At 33.8% G+C, this 15,189-nt stretch overlaps 1 protein-coding gene across 3 annotated transcripts in view; it reads right to left on the reverse strand.

Moving 5' to 3' along the window:
• Positions 1-1,563: 1,563 nt before the first annotated feature.
• The window catches only part of LOC149214577 (phytyl ester synthase 1, chloroplastic-like), a 415,714-nt gene continuing 402,088 nt past the window's right edge, over positions 1,564-15,189 (reverse strand). For 2 of the 3 annotated variants that reach the window (XM_089392332.1, XM_089392331.1), the window contains exon 13: positions 1,565-1,910. In XM_089392332.1, coding sequence (XP_089248458.1) covers positions 1,720-1,910 — 191 coding nt within the window. In that variant the 3' untranslated portion in view covers positions 1,565-1,719. Of the gene's footprint in view, positions 1,911-15,189 lie in introns of all 3 variants that reach the window. The other variant, XM_089392330.1, reaches the window with a different exon arrangement.

Consider the following 15,189-nt stretch of genomic DNA (forward strand, 5'->3'; position numbering starts at 1 on the left):
GAGTGAATGTATGGTGTTGCCCTACCTTAAGGGTTTTGATATCAATAAAGAATCATTTCTATCTATTTCTCTCTTATTGTTTCTGGGTATATTTGCATTATCTTATATTTTTGGATCAGATCTATAACAAGTGGTATCAGAGCTACAACAGATCTATGCGCTCTGATACCACTTGTTGTAGCTCTGATACCACTTGTTATAGATCTGGTCCAAAAATATAAGATAATGCAAATATAAGAAGATAATTTAGTTTGATGGAGATTATTCCAAGTTGAAGAAGATAATGAAATTTGAGGTAGATTGATTCTAAGTCAGAGAAGATAATGTAGTTGAAGGCATATTTCTTCTAGGTCAAATAAAATAACACTTTATTTTCTATAAATGGTCCATCACCAATTGTGGAGGAAACATGGTATTTGGGATTTGGATAACAAGTCAAGGGAGCAGAAGTGGACTCTTCTCAAAATTTTAAATGGAAAACATTAAGTGAGATAGGGTAAACATAAAAATAAGGCCCCTCCACAAACCAAATAAGCAGTGAAAAAAACCTAAAAGATGAGGCTTGATTGAAAAAGGAGAAATACTATATTCTTGTATAAAGACAACCACTAGCAACAAGAAAGAAAGAAAAATATCACACTAGGTTATAAACTATATTTAAGCTCACAACACAACCTACAAGGTTTTCCATCCCTTGTCATAGAAAAAGTGGACTTGCAAAGGAAAATGGAAGAGGAATGGGGCATGTGGAAAATGTCAAAAATTTTCCGACCCATCTACGTTCTTCCCTTCAAAGCCAAAGAACAAGAAAGATTTCCCTTTTATCTTTGGACACATGATGGTGAAAGACACAATCCTTGATATGACTATAGAAAATTCATACAACATCAAAGAAATTAGCAAACCATGTATTTATTCCATCTCATGTTCTATAAAATAAACTGATATAAAATAAAAATTAGGACTTAAAACTAGAGATGGTGTTCAACCTCAAAAGCTTCACGCAATAGGGGTCAAATTAGGTCCATCAAGAGGTCGAAAAATCAAAGGGAATATAGGTATAAATGTTGTATCTATTATATTTTATTAACTCCATTTCCAAATATTCAAGAGTAATGACATAATACATTTTAGCTAAGGCTAATCTGCATCAACATTTGGGTAATGGGAAGTGGGTCATGCAAGTAACAATAATGGCATGCCAACTCCATGGCCCATCAACATATCTTATGGATGATTATTTCTAACTTAAATTATCTATCTCAATTACTATCATATGGGGTACCATAGTGAAAAGTTGTAGTTTTCTTGAGTTCATTAGTGATCTTTTTGTCAGTGACTCATAATAATGTGCATTATTTGTTTATTTTTTTTCATAATTCTTGTTATCATTTATTTTTATAAGAAAAATAGAGTACAATTTGTTATTTCTTGTATAAAACATTTAAAACACACACATTAATTTTAGTAAATATATGTCGTATACAAAGTATTAAAGTTTTACAAATGAAAGTAAAGAATAATAGAATGAATACCACAACATGGTAAGGAAATTATTCAAAATTAAAGAACTATGGATCAATTTACTCTTTCTTAAATGTTTATTATAAATATGCTTGGATCATCATCAATTTTTTGGAAATCACATGTTTACATTTAATAATAAAATGCAAAAATCATTGTAATTGTACTTGAAAAGAACAATGTTGCCAAAGATAATCATGGATCAAAAGTTGGCATCTGATGAGTAAATCCCGACGATGCCTCATAGAGAAACCTTGGAAGGAAGTGTCTATAAGGATCTTTTTCTCTCTTTTGTAATAGATATTCCATTTTTGCTTCCACTTCTCCTTTAACTTGTAAATATAAATTATGAGCATTCAATTTGTCTTGGAGCTCATCTTTCCTACCTTCAAATCAAATCAGAAATATATTAGTTTCCAATTTTCAATTCGTCGATTGAAAAATTTAAAACGTGTTTAATTTTTGGAATAGAAAATGTTACTTCACTTGATTTTCATAAGAAAATTTAGAAATTTATATACATGACATGAGTAACTTCTAAATTATTTGATCATTTGTGACTCTTTTATTAAAGAAACGACTTTAGGTTTTCCAAAGAATGCATGATTAAAAATCCATAGTCTAAAGTTTTCAAAATTTGAAGAGACTATGCATACATGTTCTTTTGCGTGTTTAAAGAAAAATGAAAATTAATGACATATATGTAATAAATTTAAATGATATGTAATATTGTTTTTATTTTTGGGAAATAAAACTTATTTAATAAAATAAATAAATAAAAACCATCTATATTGATGTGCTATGAGGATATATTTGTGTTGTTAAAGTTAGCAAGGGCTTGCATCAGGCCTCATTTGCATCGACTTAGGGGACAGGTGAGGTGTGCATTTAAACTCTAGTTCCAGTTTTAATACAAGCCTAATCACCTCATTACGTGTTACTAGACCACAATTCCATACAAAATAATATATAATATAAAGTATATAATTATTACTAACAGTGCAATATTTACATTATTGATATATTATTGGTATTTAGGTTTGTCAACAATTCAATGATACTTAATTTTTATTAAGTCACAATAATTATTTCATATTATTAATATTTATCTTAGTTGTACATAACTGAATGAACCACGAAGGGAATTAGACTTTTGAGCATGGGAATTAGGGTTTAACCATAATAACACCACCACTACACAATAACTCCTTCATCATTGATCAAAACCATCCTTTTGTCATCTTTGATACCATTTAGGCTTTAGGCCCCTAATTGGCCCTCCTCTCTAGGCTTGTCTACCCTTTTCCTTATTTTCAGTTTTTGAAACTTTCCTTGCGAAGGATCTCAATATTAACTCCATTTCCATGAAATTCACCTATTCACCCTTGCTTCGTTCCTCATAGTTGACTAACAAATATGAACAATTGGCTCCCCTTGCAGTCGTGATGACTCAAGGAATTCATCCCTTGAATTGGCCTATCATGAGCGCCTTATGCTCACCTTTGGCTCAATTAGAGTTGTCCAAATCTTCACCATCCCACTCTTCACACCCTTCAACATTGGTATCCACTCCTCCTAGTTTTTCTTCCCTTTTCATAGTATTTTCTAGACATTATTTGAAAGATGTGGTCCACATTATAAATATAGAGGCGATACATTTGTAGCTACCTAGAGTTTATATGATCATTGAATCACTTACCCCACCATAGTAGTTACTGAATATGGTGTGGGGGAACCGTTCAAATAGAATGGAATTGTTTGTAGGTTTAATGGATTCTAGCCAAAGCTAATAGACTTAAATCAATGAATCAAGTTAAGCCCTATATGAGCTTGATGTAACCCTAAAACCCTTTATTAAGCTCTATTTATTGAATGATTACAATTTTATTGTTATATTGTTATGTAAGTTAGAACCTCTCATGGTCCCATTTTATTATAATTGTACCATTTGTATATTATATATATTAAGGAGACCTAGTCTTACGATCATCAAATCTTGTCTTGTATTTGTATTCATTGTAAAATGAGGTCTACCCCTTGAAGAGTCCTATAATTATTGGTTTCTTATTATTTTTAAGACGCAAAGTTCATAACATTTGTTATCAGAGCTTATTATCCTAGGATTTCGTTGCTTCAAATAGGTCATCTTGGCATTTTCACTATAACATTATTTTGGGATGTTTTAGATGGTGAAATTTGGAGATTCGAGAAGAAACATCAAGGACATTTTGGTTCAAATTTATGATCTTGGTCTGCTATAATTTCATAGATATGCTCTAAGGAAGTCAGGGTTCCTAAATGTTCTTGAAATCAATTTCAAAGAAGTCAGTTTGGCAATTTCACAATAACTTTTTTTGTGATATTTCAAACTGTGAAACTTGGAGAATGTTGAGGAGAGATCTGAGGGAACATCTGGTTCAAATTTTAGACCTTATTTTACTATAATTTTGGAGATATTATCTAAGGAATTTAGGGTTCCTAAATGCTCCTACAATCAATTTCAAGTAGGCTATTTTGACATTTTCGCTATAACTTTTTTTGGTGATGTGTTGAATGGTAAAACTGGGACCATATTTAAGTAATATATTGGGGAGCATCTAATTCAAATTTCAGAGTTTATTTCACTATAACTTCATAGATATACTTTGTGGAAATTAGGGTTTGTGAAGGATCCTGAAATCAATTTCAAACGAGTCAACTTGATGTTTTTTCTATAACTTTTTTTCTAGGAATTTTTAGGCTATGGAATTTTCATGGATATTACATATAGAAGTATCTTAAGAAATAATTTTAAAATTATATGTGAATCATTGGACACATGGTATTTTACATAAGTTTACCTGTAGGAAGAGACCAAAAATTAGAAAGTTTTGGGAAATTTAACATGGCTTTCACTTGGCACATAAAATTCGTGTCAAAAATATGGAATTGCATAGAAGACATATCAAAGCATTACAGACCAAAGTTTCAGATTTATAAGGGATCAAATATCATATATATATGAAGAAAAAGTTCAATCATTTATATATCCTCCAAATTAAGTTTTTAAAGGTACGTAACTTACAATTATGATAACTTTTGATTAGAAGATCCATTTTTTAAGGATGACTGGAAATCATGATAAAGGATATTACTATTATTATTTTCTCACATGGCTCCAAATAAATATCCAAAAGCTACTACACCAATTAAACCTCATAATGTCTCATCTAGGATTTATGAAGAAAGCGACATTTTAGAATTTAGGTTTTCCCAGTTAGTGAAAAAAGTTAATGAAATCGATGGTTCTATGTTGAAAAAGGTGGATTTATCAGGTTTCCTTGGAAAACCTTAAAAGATAAATGATGGTTGAAATGGAAAATAATAAGGAAGAAATGGAAAATAAGAATGAGAATAAGGAAGAAATAAAAAAGTCTGTATAAGGACTGTAGATCATTCTATTAAAGGATCTCTCTAAACAAGATACTGACATCCAAGGAAATCATGAACTTAAGGAGAAACATGGTGTTGAGACTCACTCATGTATGGGAAGTATTTTATAACAATTGGAGAGCATGAATATTGAACCAAGAAACCATAATCATGAATTTTCAATCCAAGATCCATATCATTAGTGCTTCAAGCCAATACCAAGGAACTATTGTGTTCTGAAGATCGATATGAGAAATTTTATGGTAATGATCCTATAACATAGATATTTCATATGGAGCAATAATTTTATCTACACCAAGTGACACCCTTACAAAAGGTAAATATTGCATCCATGTTTTTAGAACAACACCAACATGTATGGTATCAATGGCTTTGTGAAAGGAAAAAGGATTATGCTATTTCTTGGTCCATTTTTACAATGGAAATGACAACACATTATGGGGATATTAAGAGAAATAAATCCTTTAACCAATTAGTAAATATTCAACAAAAAGGTCTAATTACAAAGTACATTCAACAATTCCAAAAGTTGAGTCTCTGAGTAAAGAAAATTTCATAGAATAATTTGTTAGACCTATTTATGAGAACCTTAAAGGAAAGCACACAACATGAGGTGTATCTCTTTGAACTTGAATCTCTAGAGCATATAAAAATATTCCACTAGAAAAATGGTCACTAATAACTATAGAGAAAATCATGCTCCCTATCCTAAACCAATAAGGTTGAATCCTCAACAAATGGATGAAAGAAGAGAAAATGAACTATGTTTGAATATTATAGAAAGTACATTAAGGGGCATAAATACAGTGAGAAGAAATATTTTACATAGACTGTGAATATGAAGAAGATCAAGAAGTGGAATCGTCACAAGATCCAGAGCTAGAAGAGACTTCTCCAAAAATACCTTGTCATGCATTGGTCATAATCAATACTCCACAAACCCTAAAGATAGAAATATATATCAAAATAAAAAGGTAACACTATTGACTGACTTAGGTAGTACCCATAAATACATCAACTAAACATTGGGAAAATGTCTTAATTTCTTTGTATATCTAGCACCGCAATTCCAAGTAATGATTGCATATGAAGATGGCATAAATTGTTTAGAGATGTGCCATAGTATTAAGTTGAACATGGGGGAGTATTTGTTGGATAGTCCCATGATTTCAATCCAAATGGGTGGTGCTGATGTTGTATTCGGTTTCCAATGGTAACAATGATTAGGAATAGTGGCACTTAATTTTAATGATCTTTTCATAAGATTTTCCTTAGAAAGAGAGAAAATTGAGCTTAGAGGTATTCAAGGGAAACCTAGTAAATTGATAAGGTCTTATATCATGATGAAGTTTATAAAGAGGGGACACAAAGTTGTAATTGCATAACTGTGTTCATTAGATGTTCAAACATATATATCCTCTACTTCAATAGATCTCCAAAAAAATTATCAACAATCATTATAAGGTATTTGGAGAGATGCCTAAGGTTCTTCCACCTCCCTGATATCATGACTATGCTATTTATTTGCATCCTGGAAGTGTGCCAGTTAGAATTATGCCTTACAGGTATCAACATGCACAAAATATTGAGATTGAGCATATGGTTCAAGAAAATTTAGAGGATAGCATCATTCAAACTAACCATAATGCTTTCTCTTCACCAATGGTGATCATTATCAAAAAATATGGTTCATGGCACGTGTCCAAATCACAAATAGATCAACAAAATAACAATTAAAGATAAGTTTCTTATTCCTATGATTGATGAAATATTAGACAAATTGCATGGAGCAGTTTTCTTTACCAAGTTGGATCTCCATTCTAGATATCATCAAAACATAATGAGGCAAGAAGGCATTTCCAAAATAGCCTTCAAAACACATGAATATCATTATGATTTTTGGTTGTGCCATTTGGACTTACAAATGCACCAACAAAATTTCAAAGCCTGATGAGTTCAATTTTCAAACCTTTCCTTGGAAAATTTGTGTTAGTATTTTTGATAACATACTAATCTACGAAAAACCTTGGGAAGAGCATGTACAACATGTTGACAGGATCTTAACACTATTAGAAGAGAAAAAACTATATGAAAAGCCTTCCAAATGTGCCTTTGGGGTTCAAGAAGTGGAATATTTTGGTCATATTGTATGACATGAGGGCGTCGACGTGGATCCTAACAAAATCAAATCTATGAGGGAATGACCAATCCATTATACCTTGTATAAAATAAGAGCTTTCTTGGGATTTATAATATATTACCACAAGTTTCTAGGGTCAAATATAAACACTTCTAAAAAAATTATTGGAGAAGGAAGCATTGTAGAAAATACTTGAAACCTTGCAATTGCTAATGAGAGAAATCTAATCTGCAAAAGACACAAGATTTATCTACCAAAATTATGCAGAAAGAAAACAATGAATAGAAGCACAATCACAAATAGAACACAATAATTTATCTAGGAAACCCAACTGGGAAAAACCCCTGCTTGCTTGTATTAAATCAACTGAGAAATTTGATCTATTACATAGAATCTGCTTCAAGCGTGAAGTTCCCTAGAATATTGATCAACACTCTACAAGACTTTCCCAACACTTAGGAAAATAAGGCCTACTAGGAGCTCTTATTTCCTAGCGTAATTTTATCCCTAAAAAATAAGAATTTCTCCTACTTCTTTGCTCAATTCCCAAGAGAATTGCTCTGCTTGCTTCTCAAGACATGCACACAAAAAACTTGTGTACCAAAATGCAATTTTTTCCTTCATTCAATTTCAATAGCCAATTCAAATTGCATGACCTATTAGGGTTAATTTTAGTAGTTGCAACTAGTTAACTAAGAGTAAGTTGAGTTAACATAAAGTCAACTACTCAACTAAACTCAAATCTATCTTTATTCTAGAACTAGATATAAGTTAACTGACAAACACTAGAGTTAACTCCACTAAATTAGTAATTTTAGCCATCAACTAGTCCACAACTCACTGCATGCCATCTAACTTGAACTAACTGAGAATAACTCATTGATAGGCCACATCACACATGTTAACCTAAAACTAACTCAAGTATCTATGAGAATGAATTCGAATTAGCATCATTGACTAAGGCACAAGTCAAAAAAGTCATTCCTTGCTACAATTTCAACACTCCCTCTTAACAAGGAAGGGCTTCTTGGAAGAACCTCGTCCACCTAGATCTGTCATCACTTCTCCCAAGTACTTTGTTGTTGCAATTTTTCTCTCTGAACTAGAAATTTCCATGTATCCTTTGTATCCGGGTGTCTATTTCTTGATGTTGGGAGACTCAACTCTCTTTTGAGCTCCCTTAACCAAATCCTCTACCCACTTGGCTCAAACTCTCCTTATACTGGAAGCTTATGACTGCTCCTCGTCATCATCATGCTGGTCATCCCAAATACCAACTAGATTAGGTTGAAGTTGAGATATTGGTTGAGGGTCCATATTGAGAGTTGTATCATGATCTTGTTCAACCACCACATCTCTATTCTAAGAATTCTCTGCCTTGCTTCTCAAGGTTTCACATGCATCAACCTCCAATTTGTAGAGGCTCTCGATCCTGACACTAATTTTCTTGACCTAACCTAAAGCAAAATGCTGGAGGTAAACCTTCCCATTGCTGAATACTACATCATACCATTTGTCTTCAATCATCAATTTGTTCATTAAAGTGAGTTTTTTTGAATCATTGTTGCTTTCAAACATATTAGTAAGGGTCTTCCACATCTAGAATGGTGTATCCTTTCCATACAACTTTGGAACAATATGGTCTCTAACTCCTAAGATCATCCACCTAGCTTTGGTAGTATCCTTCCTCCATTCAGTTAGTTTTTGTGCATCCGATGTAGGAGTTTTAGGAATATTAGTCTTGATGTATTTCAAAACCCCATTATCATATAACACAACCACCATTCTATCCTTCCATGCATAGAAATTTGAAGTCCCTGCCAGTGCATGCTTTGTCTTCAAACCACAGGATGACATGATTCCTGCACATGTAGAATTCTTACACCAACTGATATTTTCTCCAATGCGCTTTGAAAATGATCAAGGAACTGAGTTTCTATCTTGTTTTCAGCTCTAGTACCATGTATAAAAACCTTGAAACTTTGCAACTGCTAATGAGATCAAACTGATATGCAAAAGAAACAAGATTTCTCTACCAAAATTCTACAGAACGAAAACAATGAATAGAAACACATAAAACACAATAATTTATCTAGGGAACCCAACTGGGAAAAACCCTTGCATGTTTGTATTAAATCAATTCAGCAATCTAATCTATTACATATAATATGCTTCAACCTTAACGTTCTCTGCAATACTGATAAAATCTCTACAAGACTTTCCCAACACTTAAGAAAATAAGGTATGTTAGGAGCTCCTATTTCCTAGTGTAATTTTTCCCCTAAAAAATAGGAATTTCTCCTATTTCCTTGTTCAATTCTCTCCCAAGAGAATTTCTCTACTTTCTCCTCAAGCTCTGCACACAAAAACCTATGTACCATAATAAATATAATGTGTGCCTTCATTCAAGTTCAATAGGAAATTCGAATTGCATGACCTACTAGGGCTAATTTTAGTAGTTGCAACTAGTTAACGGAGAGTAATTTGAGTTAACAAAAAGTCAACTACTCAACTAAACTCAAATCTATCTATATTCTATAAGTAGAGATTAGTTAACTGACATACACTAGATTTAACTCCACTAAATAGCTAATTTTATCCATCAACTAGTCCACAACTCATTGCATGCCATCTAACTCAAATTAACTGATAATAACACGGTGATAGGCCACATCACACATGTTAACTGAAAAATAACTCAAGTATCTGTGGGACTGAAATTGAATTAGCATCTTTGACTAAGGCACAAGTCAAATAAGCCATTCCTTGCTACAATTTCAACAAGCATTTTCTTGGACTAAAGAAGAAACCAAAGCTTTTGAAGAACTTAAAGTGGCCATGTGTACAATTCCCATCTTAGCAACACACAACTTCACAAACGCCATCATTGTGGAGTGTTATGCCTCAAGCCATGGCATAGTGCAGTTTTGATGCAACAAGGAAAGCCCATTGCCTTTGAAAGTATCAAAATTAAAGGAAAAAAATTACTCATATCCATCTATGAATAAATAAATGTCCATCATACTACATGTAGTTAAGAAATGGTATGATACCTAATAAGAAGACACTTGTAAAAATATATCATGATAGTGTGAAGTACTTCTTGGAGAAACTATCTTTTAAACAAAAAATGGGTCATAGAGACACTGGGATATGAATTTGAAATTATATAGAAAAAGGAAAAAAAATATGGTTGAATATTAACTCATGAAAATATGTTGGAATCTCTCCAAAAACAGTGGTATCTCCATCCTCTCCCTTAGGCTCCTTCTATAATTTCAAATTGAGAAAATTTCCTAACCCTCAATCTCTAAAGTGATATATGGCTAGGATTAAATCCAAACCCACTTAGATCAATGGTTGAGATTAGATCTAAGTCACTTAAATAACAAAATTATTTATCCTTACAAATTTTCTCAATTATCGAGCATTAATCAAATAAATTAATTAATGTACTTTTCCTAAGTTAAACCCTAGGAAATAAATCATATTACTTGTTATCCTTGAACAAACACCTAAAGAGGACTTCTCTCCTACATACTAGACAATTATCTTATACAGAAGACCTTCCAATGTTACAAACATCAACACTCTCTCCTAGTAAGGAAGAGATTCTCCACAACCCCTAGCTTGTCCCTATAGAAAAAAATATTGCCCTTCTCCAAAGGCTTGGTGAGAATATCTGCCACTTTCTCATCTGTGGATATGTACTATAATCCCATAACACCTCTCTAGATATTGTTTATGATTAAGTGGTACTTGATCTATATATGTTTGGACTTATCATGAAACAATGTATTTTACGAAAGCTTGATTCAACTTTGAGCATTGTAGTGAATCACAATGGGCCCCATCTCAGGACCAAATAAACTTGTGAGCATTTTGTGAAGACATGTGGCTTCATAACTCACCATACTCGCAAACATGTACTCAATATCTGTTGAGTTAAGTGTTATTGTGTGCTACATCCTATTCAACCATGAGATCATAGCTAACCCTAAGCTTGAACAACAACCTAAAGTACTCTTTATATCCATTGCACTATCAATCTAATCTAAATTTGTGTAGCCCTACAACTGCAATCCACCAACTCTGGTATACCTACGTCCATACTCCATTGAACCTCTCAAGTACCTGAGCACATGTTTTTCTACCACCCAATGTATCCTCCTAGACTCCACCATAAATTGGCTCAAGTTGTTCATAGCAAAACAAATATCATACTAGTGTTGACCAAATACATCAAGGACCCTATCAACTACCTATACAATGTGGGATCCACCAACTCACTCTCAAAAGCATTAAGCTTTCTCAATTTTGTAATCATGGGTATCGACATAGACCTACAATCTTTCATCCCAAAACCATTTAGGATATCAAACACATACTTTCCTTGCCCAAGGAATATCTCTCTTGGTTGATATCATACCTTCAATCCAAAAAACTTGTGCATCATCTTGATGTCCATCTCAAAGTCCAAAGAAAGGTCCTCCTAGCACATCTCTATGATTTGATCAAATCCCACCAAAAACAAACCATCCACATAGAGAACCAAGATGTACAAATCACCATCAACAAGTACATAGTAAAAGTTTGAATCTGCCTCACTCTTCATGAAGCCCAATCCAAGGAAATACCCATCAATACTTGAGTCTCTTACTTGAGGTTCCTTATTAAGTCCACACAATTCCTTCTTCAATATGCATACATGGGACTTCCTCCCATGCACCTAAAATCCTTGAGGCTAATCAATATACACCTCTTTTTCAATTACCCCATTCAGGAAGGTTATCTTCACATCCCTTTGATGTATCATCCACTCCATCTTTGAAGAAATGAATATAACCACCCTAATAGATGCATATCTAGCTACAAGATCAAAAGTATCCACTTAGTCTAATCCCTCCTTCTAGGAGAATCCTCTTGCCATGGACCTCGCCTTATATGTCTTGATACTTCCACCTCCAACATGTTTTATCTTATATATCCATCGAGAAGCAACCACTAATTTCCTTTTATGCATTGGTACAACCTCCCATACTACATTCTTCATGATGGAGTTGTATTCCTCCACTATGGCATCCATCCAAACCTATTGGTCTACTACCTCCTCAAAAGTAAAAGGATTGGACTTATTGATGACACTCATTAAGGGAATGTAACTATAAAATGTCCTTGATGCTCTACTCTACTTTAAAGTGCTTCTATGAGCATCTACATGCTCCTTAGAATCTCACAATTTTTGCTCGATCCATTTTAGCTTCCTCCTAACAAATATTGAAGGAATACCCTACTTATCCTCTTGATTAGAAGACTATATATCTACTAATGAATTTGCTAGTCCCTCCTCAGTCTTTGGAGCCTCTATCTCATGATCCTCTACCACTAATGGATCTGATCCATGTGAATCCCTAAAGGTTCAATCCTCCTCAAATCTAATATCCCTACTGACCCTTGTTTTCCTTTGGACTAGAATGTAGACCTTGTAGGCCTTTAAAGTCTCACTGCATCCAACAAAAAATCCCTTCTCTGTTGAGGGATCTAGTTTTGTACTCTTTTCTAAAGGTATGTGGAAATAAACTAGAATATTAAATATGCGAAGGTGGCTCACCCATATTTTCACTCCTATGAGAGTCTGAGGAGTCTTTTCCTTCAAAATAATACGATAGCACCTGTTATATAATAGATAATCATGTTGCATGTCTATGCCTACAAAAACACAGGTAGATCTTGATCATGGATCATAGCCTTGGTTTCTTCGATGCTAGCCCTTGTTTTCCACTTTACCACTCCATTCTGCTACAAATTATATTAAATTTTGAATCTCCTTTTAAATTCTTAATTCCTTGAAAAAATTCTCGAACTCATTGGAGGTACACTCACCCCCATTGTCTGATCTAATAACCTTAATATTCCTCCCTATTTGGTTCTCCACAAGAGCCTTAAACTTATGAAACTAATTGAATACCTCATCCTTGACCTTTAGGAAGTATATCCATTTCCTGTTGGAGAAATTGTCTATGAATATCACATAATAGAAATACCCCATCACAAACCCCAATGGCATAGACCATACACATTTGAATTTACCCAGCCCAACACACCCTTGGACCTACTCTTGTTTCTTGGAAATGTAGCCTTGGCATACTTGCAAAGTGCACAACCCTTGCATATGTCATCCTACTCTACATTGAACTCCGGAAGACTAGTGACCATCTCTTGTAATAGTGGTAAAGCTCTATAATGCAAGTGACCCATCCTCCTGTGTGATATGGATCTTTATAATTGATTGGTTTTTCAAAATTTTAAGTGTGAATGATTAAAATCAACAAAGCATTAAGGAACCAAAATTAAGCAGTAATATGAGAAAATGCATTAATAAGACAACAAGATAATGAAAGAAACAAGAGACATCGAGATGCTAATGAAGTTCGCCCATTCACTGGGCTACATCTCCGGTTATAGCTTCCAGTTGTGGGATTACTTCTATTAATCTCGAAAATCGATGTACAATAGTAAAACCAGCCTCTAGCCTACAACAAAGTCCTCCACTACAACAATGTGAAGTGGATTTCCAAAACCACTTTAAAAACCTCCAAAATCAACTCCAAAAACAAGTTAAAACCGCAATTAAACAATATTTACAGGGTTTTTACACAACATAAAATAATTAAAAATCAAATTCTATGTGCAAATGTTCTCTATGGTGCATTATCCATTCGGTGGTATGTAAAACATTTGGTGTATCGAGGTTATTGGTTCAAATCATAGTGGTCTCAAGATTTTTGGGACCAACATAATACTTGTATCAAAATAAATATTTGCTTCCATTCCATACAAAGAATGGTTCCACGTTATTATGGCTATTAGAGCTTGTTGAAGTCATTTATTACGAGGAGTTCGTGGGCTCAAGCCCACATACCTTCCTTTCTTGGCATATCGTTGTAACAATTTCTTACCAAGCAAACATTCGATTATAGTTTTCAATGTGAGTTCATGGGCGCAACGATTCAAACTTTTTTGGTGGTTGGTGGAAGGTTGGGGTCTAAATCCCGTCGACTCCAATTTTAGGTCAGAAAAACAAATAATAGTTAAATATAATATTTCACCATTTCTTATATCAGCACCACATGTGGCTCGACGATTTGTCTGCTAGTTTGTTTTTTCTAAAGTTGTAGGTTCAAACTTTGATCTAATCATTCCGGGCAAGATATGACCATTTTGGACCACCTAGACTTGCCACGTGATAGCTTGTGATGGGGCCACATGTCAACTATTGATTGGTCCACACATCACATAGTCATCAGCCATGTCAAGTGATACACTTGATGCCACATCACCCTGCCATGTCAGCACATCCCCACATGTTTTTCTTCTGAGCTTGACACGTGTTTGTATGATTTCCATGTTACTGTTGAGTCATTTACCCGCTTAAATGCCAACCATGTGCCACATCACCTTCCAAATAGGTCCACATCAAGTGCCATTTATATGCCTTGCCAACCTATGCCACATGTCCACTTCTACGTCTACCATGTATATTCAATGTAGCCTGCCACGTCAGCATTGTACTACCATGTGTAACTCTACCAACCTTTTGTTACTCCTAGGAAAATTCAAAACATGATATCTTTCTCATACGTAGTTCATTTGAGGTCATTCAAGTTGCATTAGAAATTTGTCACCAAGCTCTACGTCATCGAAAAATATGCATCGAATTTTAATAACTTCATATTTTGAAGTATTTTGGATCCTCCTAGATCAATCCTCCCCACTAGAATCTTTTGGACCACCAAAAGACTTTCATTTAGACATCAAGTGAGGGTACTGCCTCCCCACTTTAATGATATTTGTTCACCATGATCTGTACACCTCGCTCATCACAAAAAACTGCATAATAAAGATGATAATTGAAACCATATTTCTAATCATTCCCATTTTTCCACAACTATATGTATTCATCATTCCAACTACTATCCATGCAAAACAAATAAGCAGTAATAGAAAATGCACAGATCTTAATGAAAATGAGCTAACAACATCCTTCATATTATCTATATGCTCACACAAAAAATTCCCATGTTACAACTTTG

This window comes from Pinus tabuliformis, chromosome 1_1 (assembly GCF_031772625.1).
Source record: "Pinus tabuliformis cultivar Carrire ecotype Pingquan chromosome 1_1, CPIR1, whole genome shotgun sequence".
Classification (NCBI taxonomy): Eukaryota; Viridiplantae; Streptophyta; class Pinopsida; order Pinales; family Pinaceae; genus Pinus; species Pinus tabuliformis.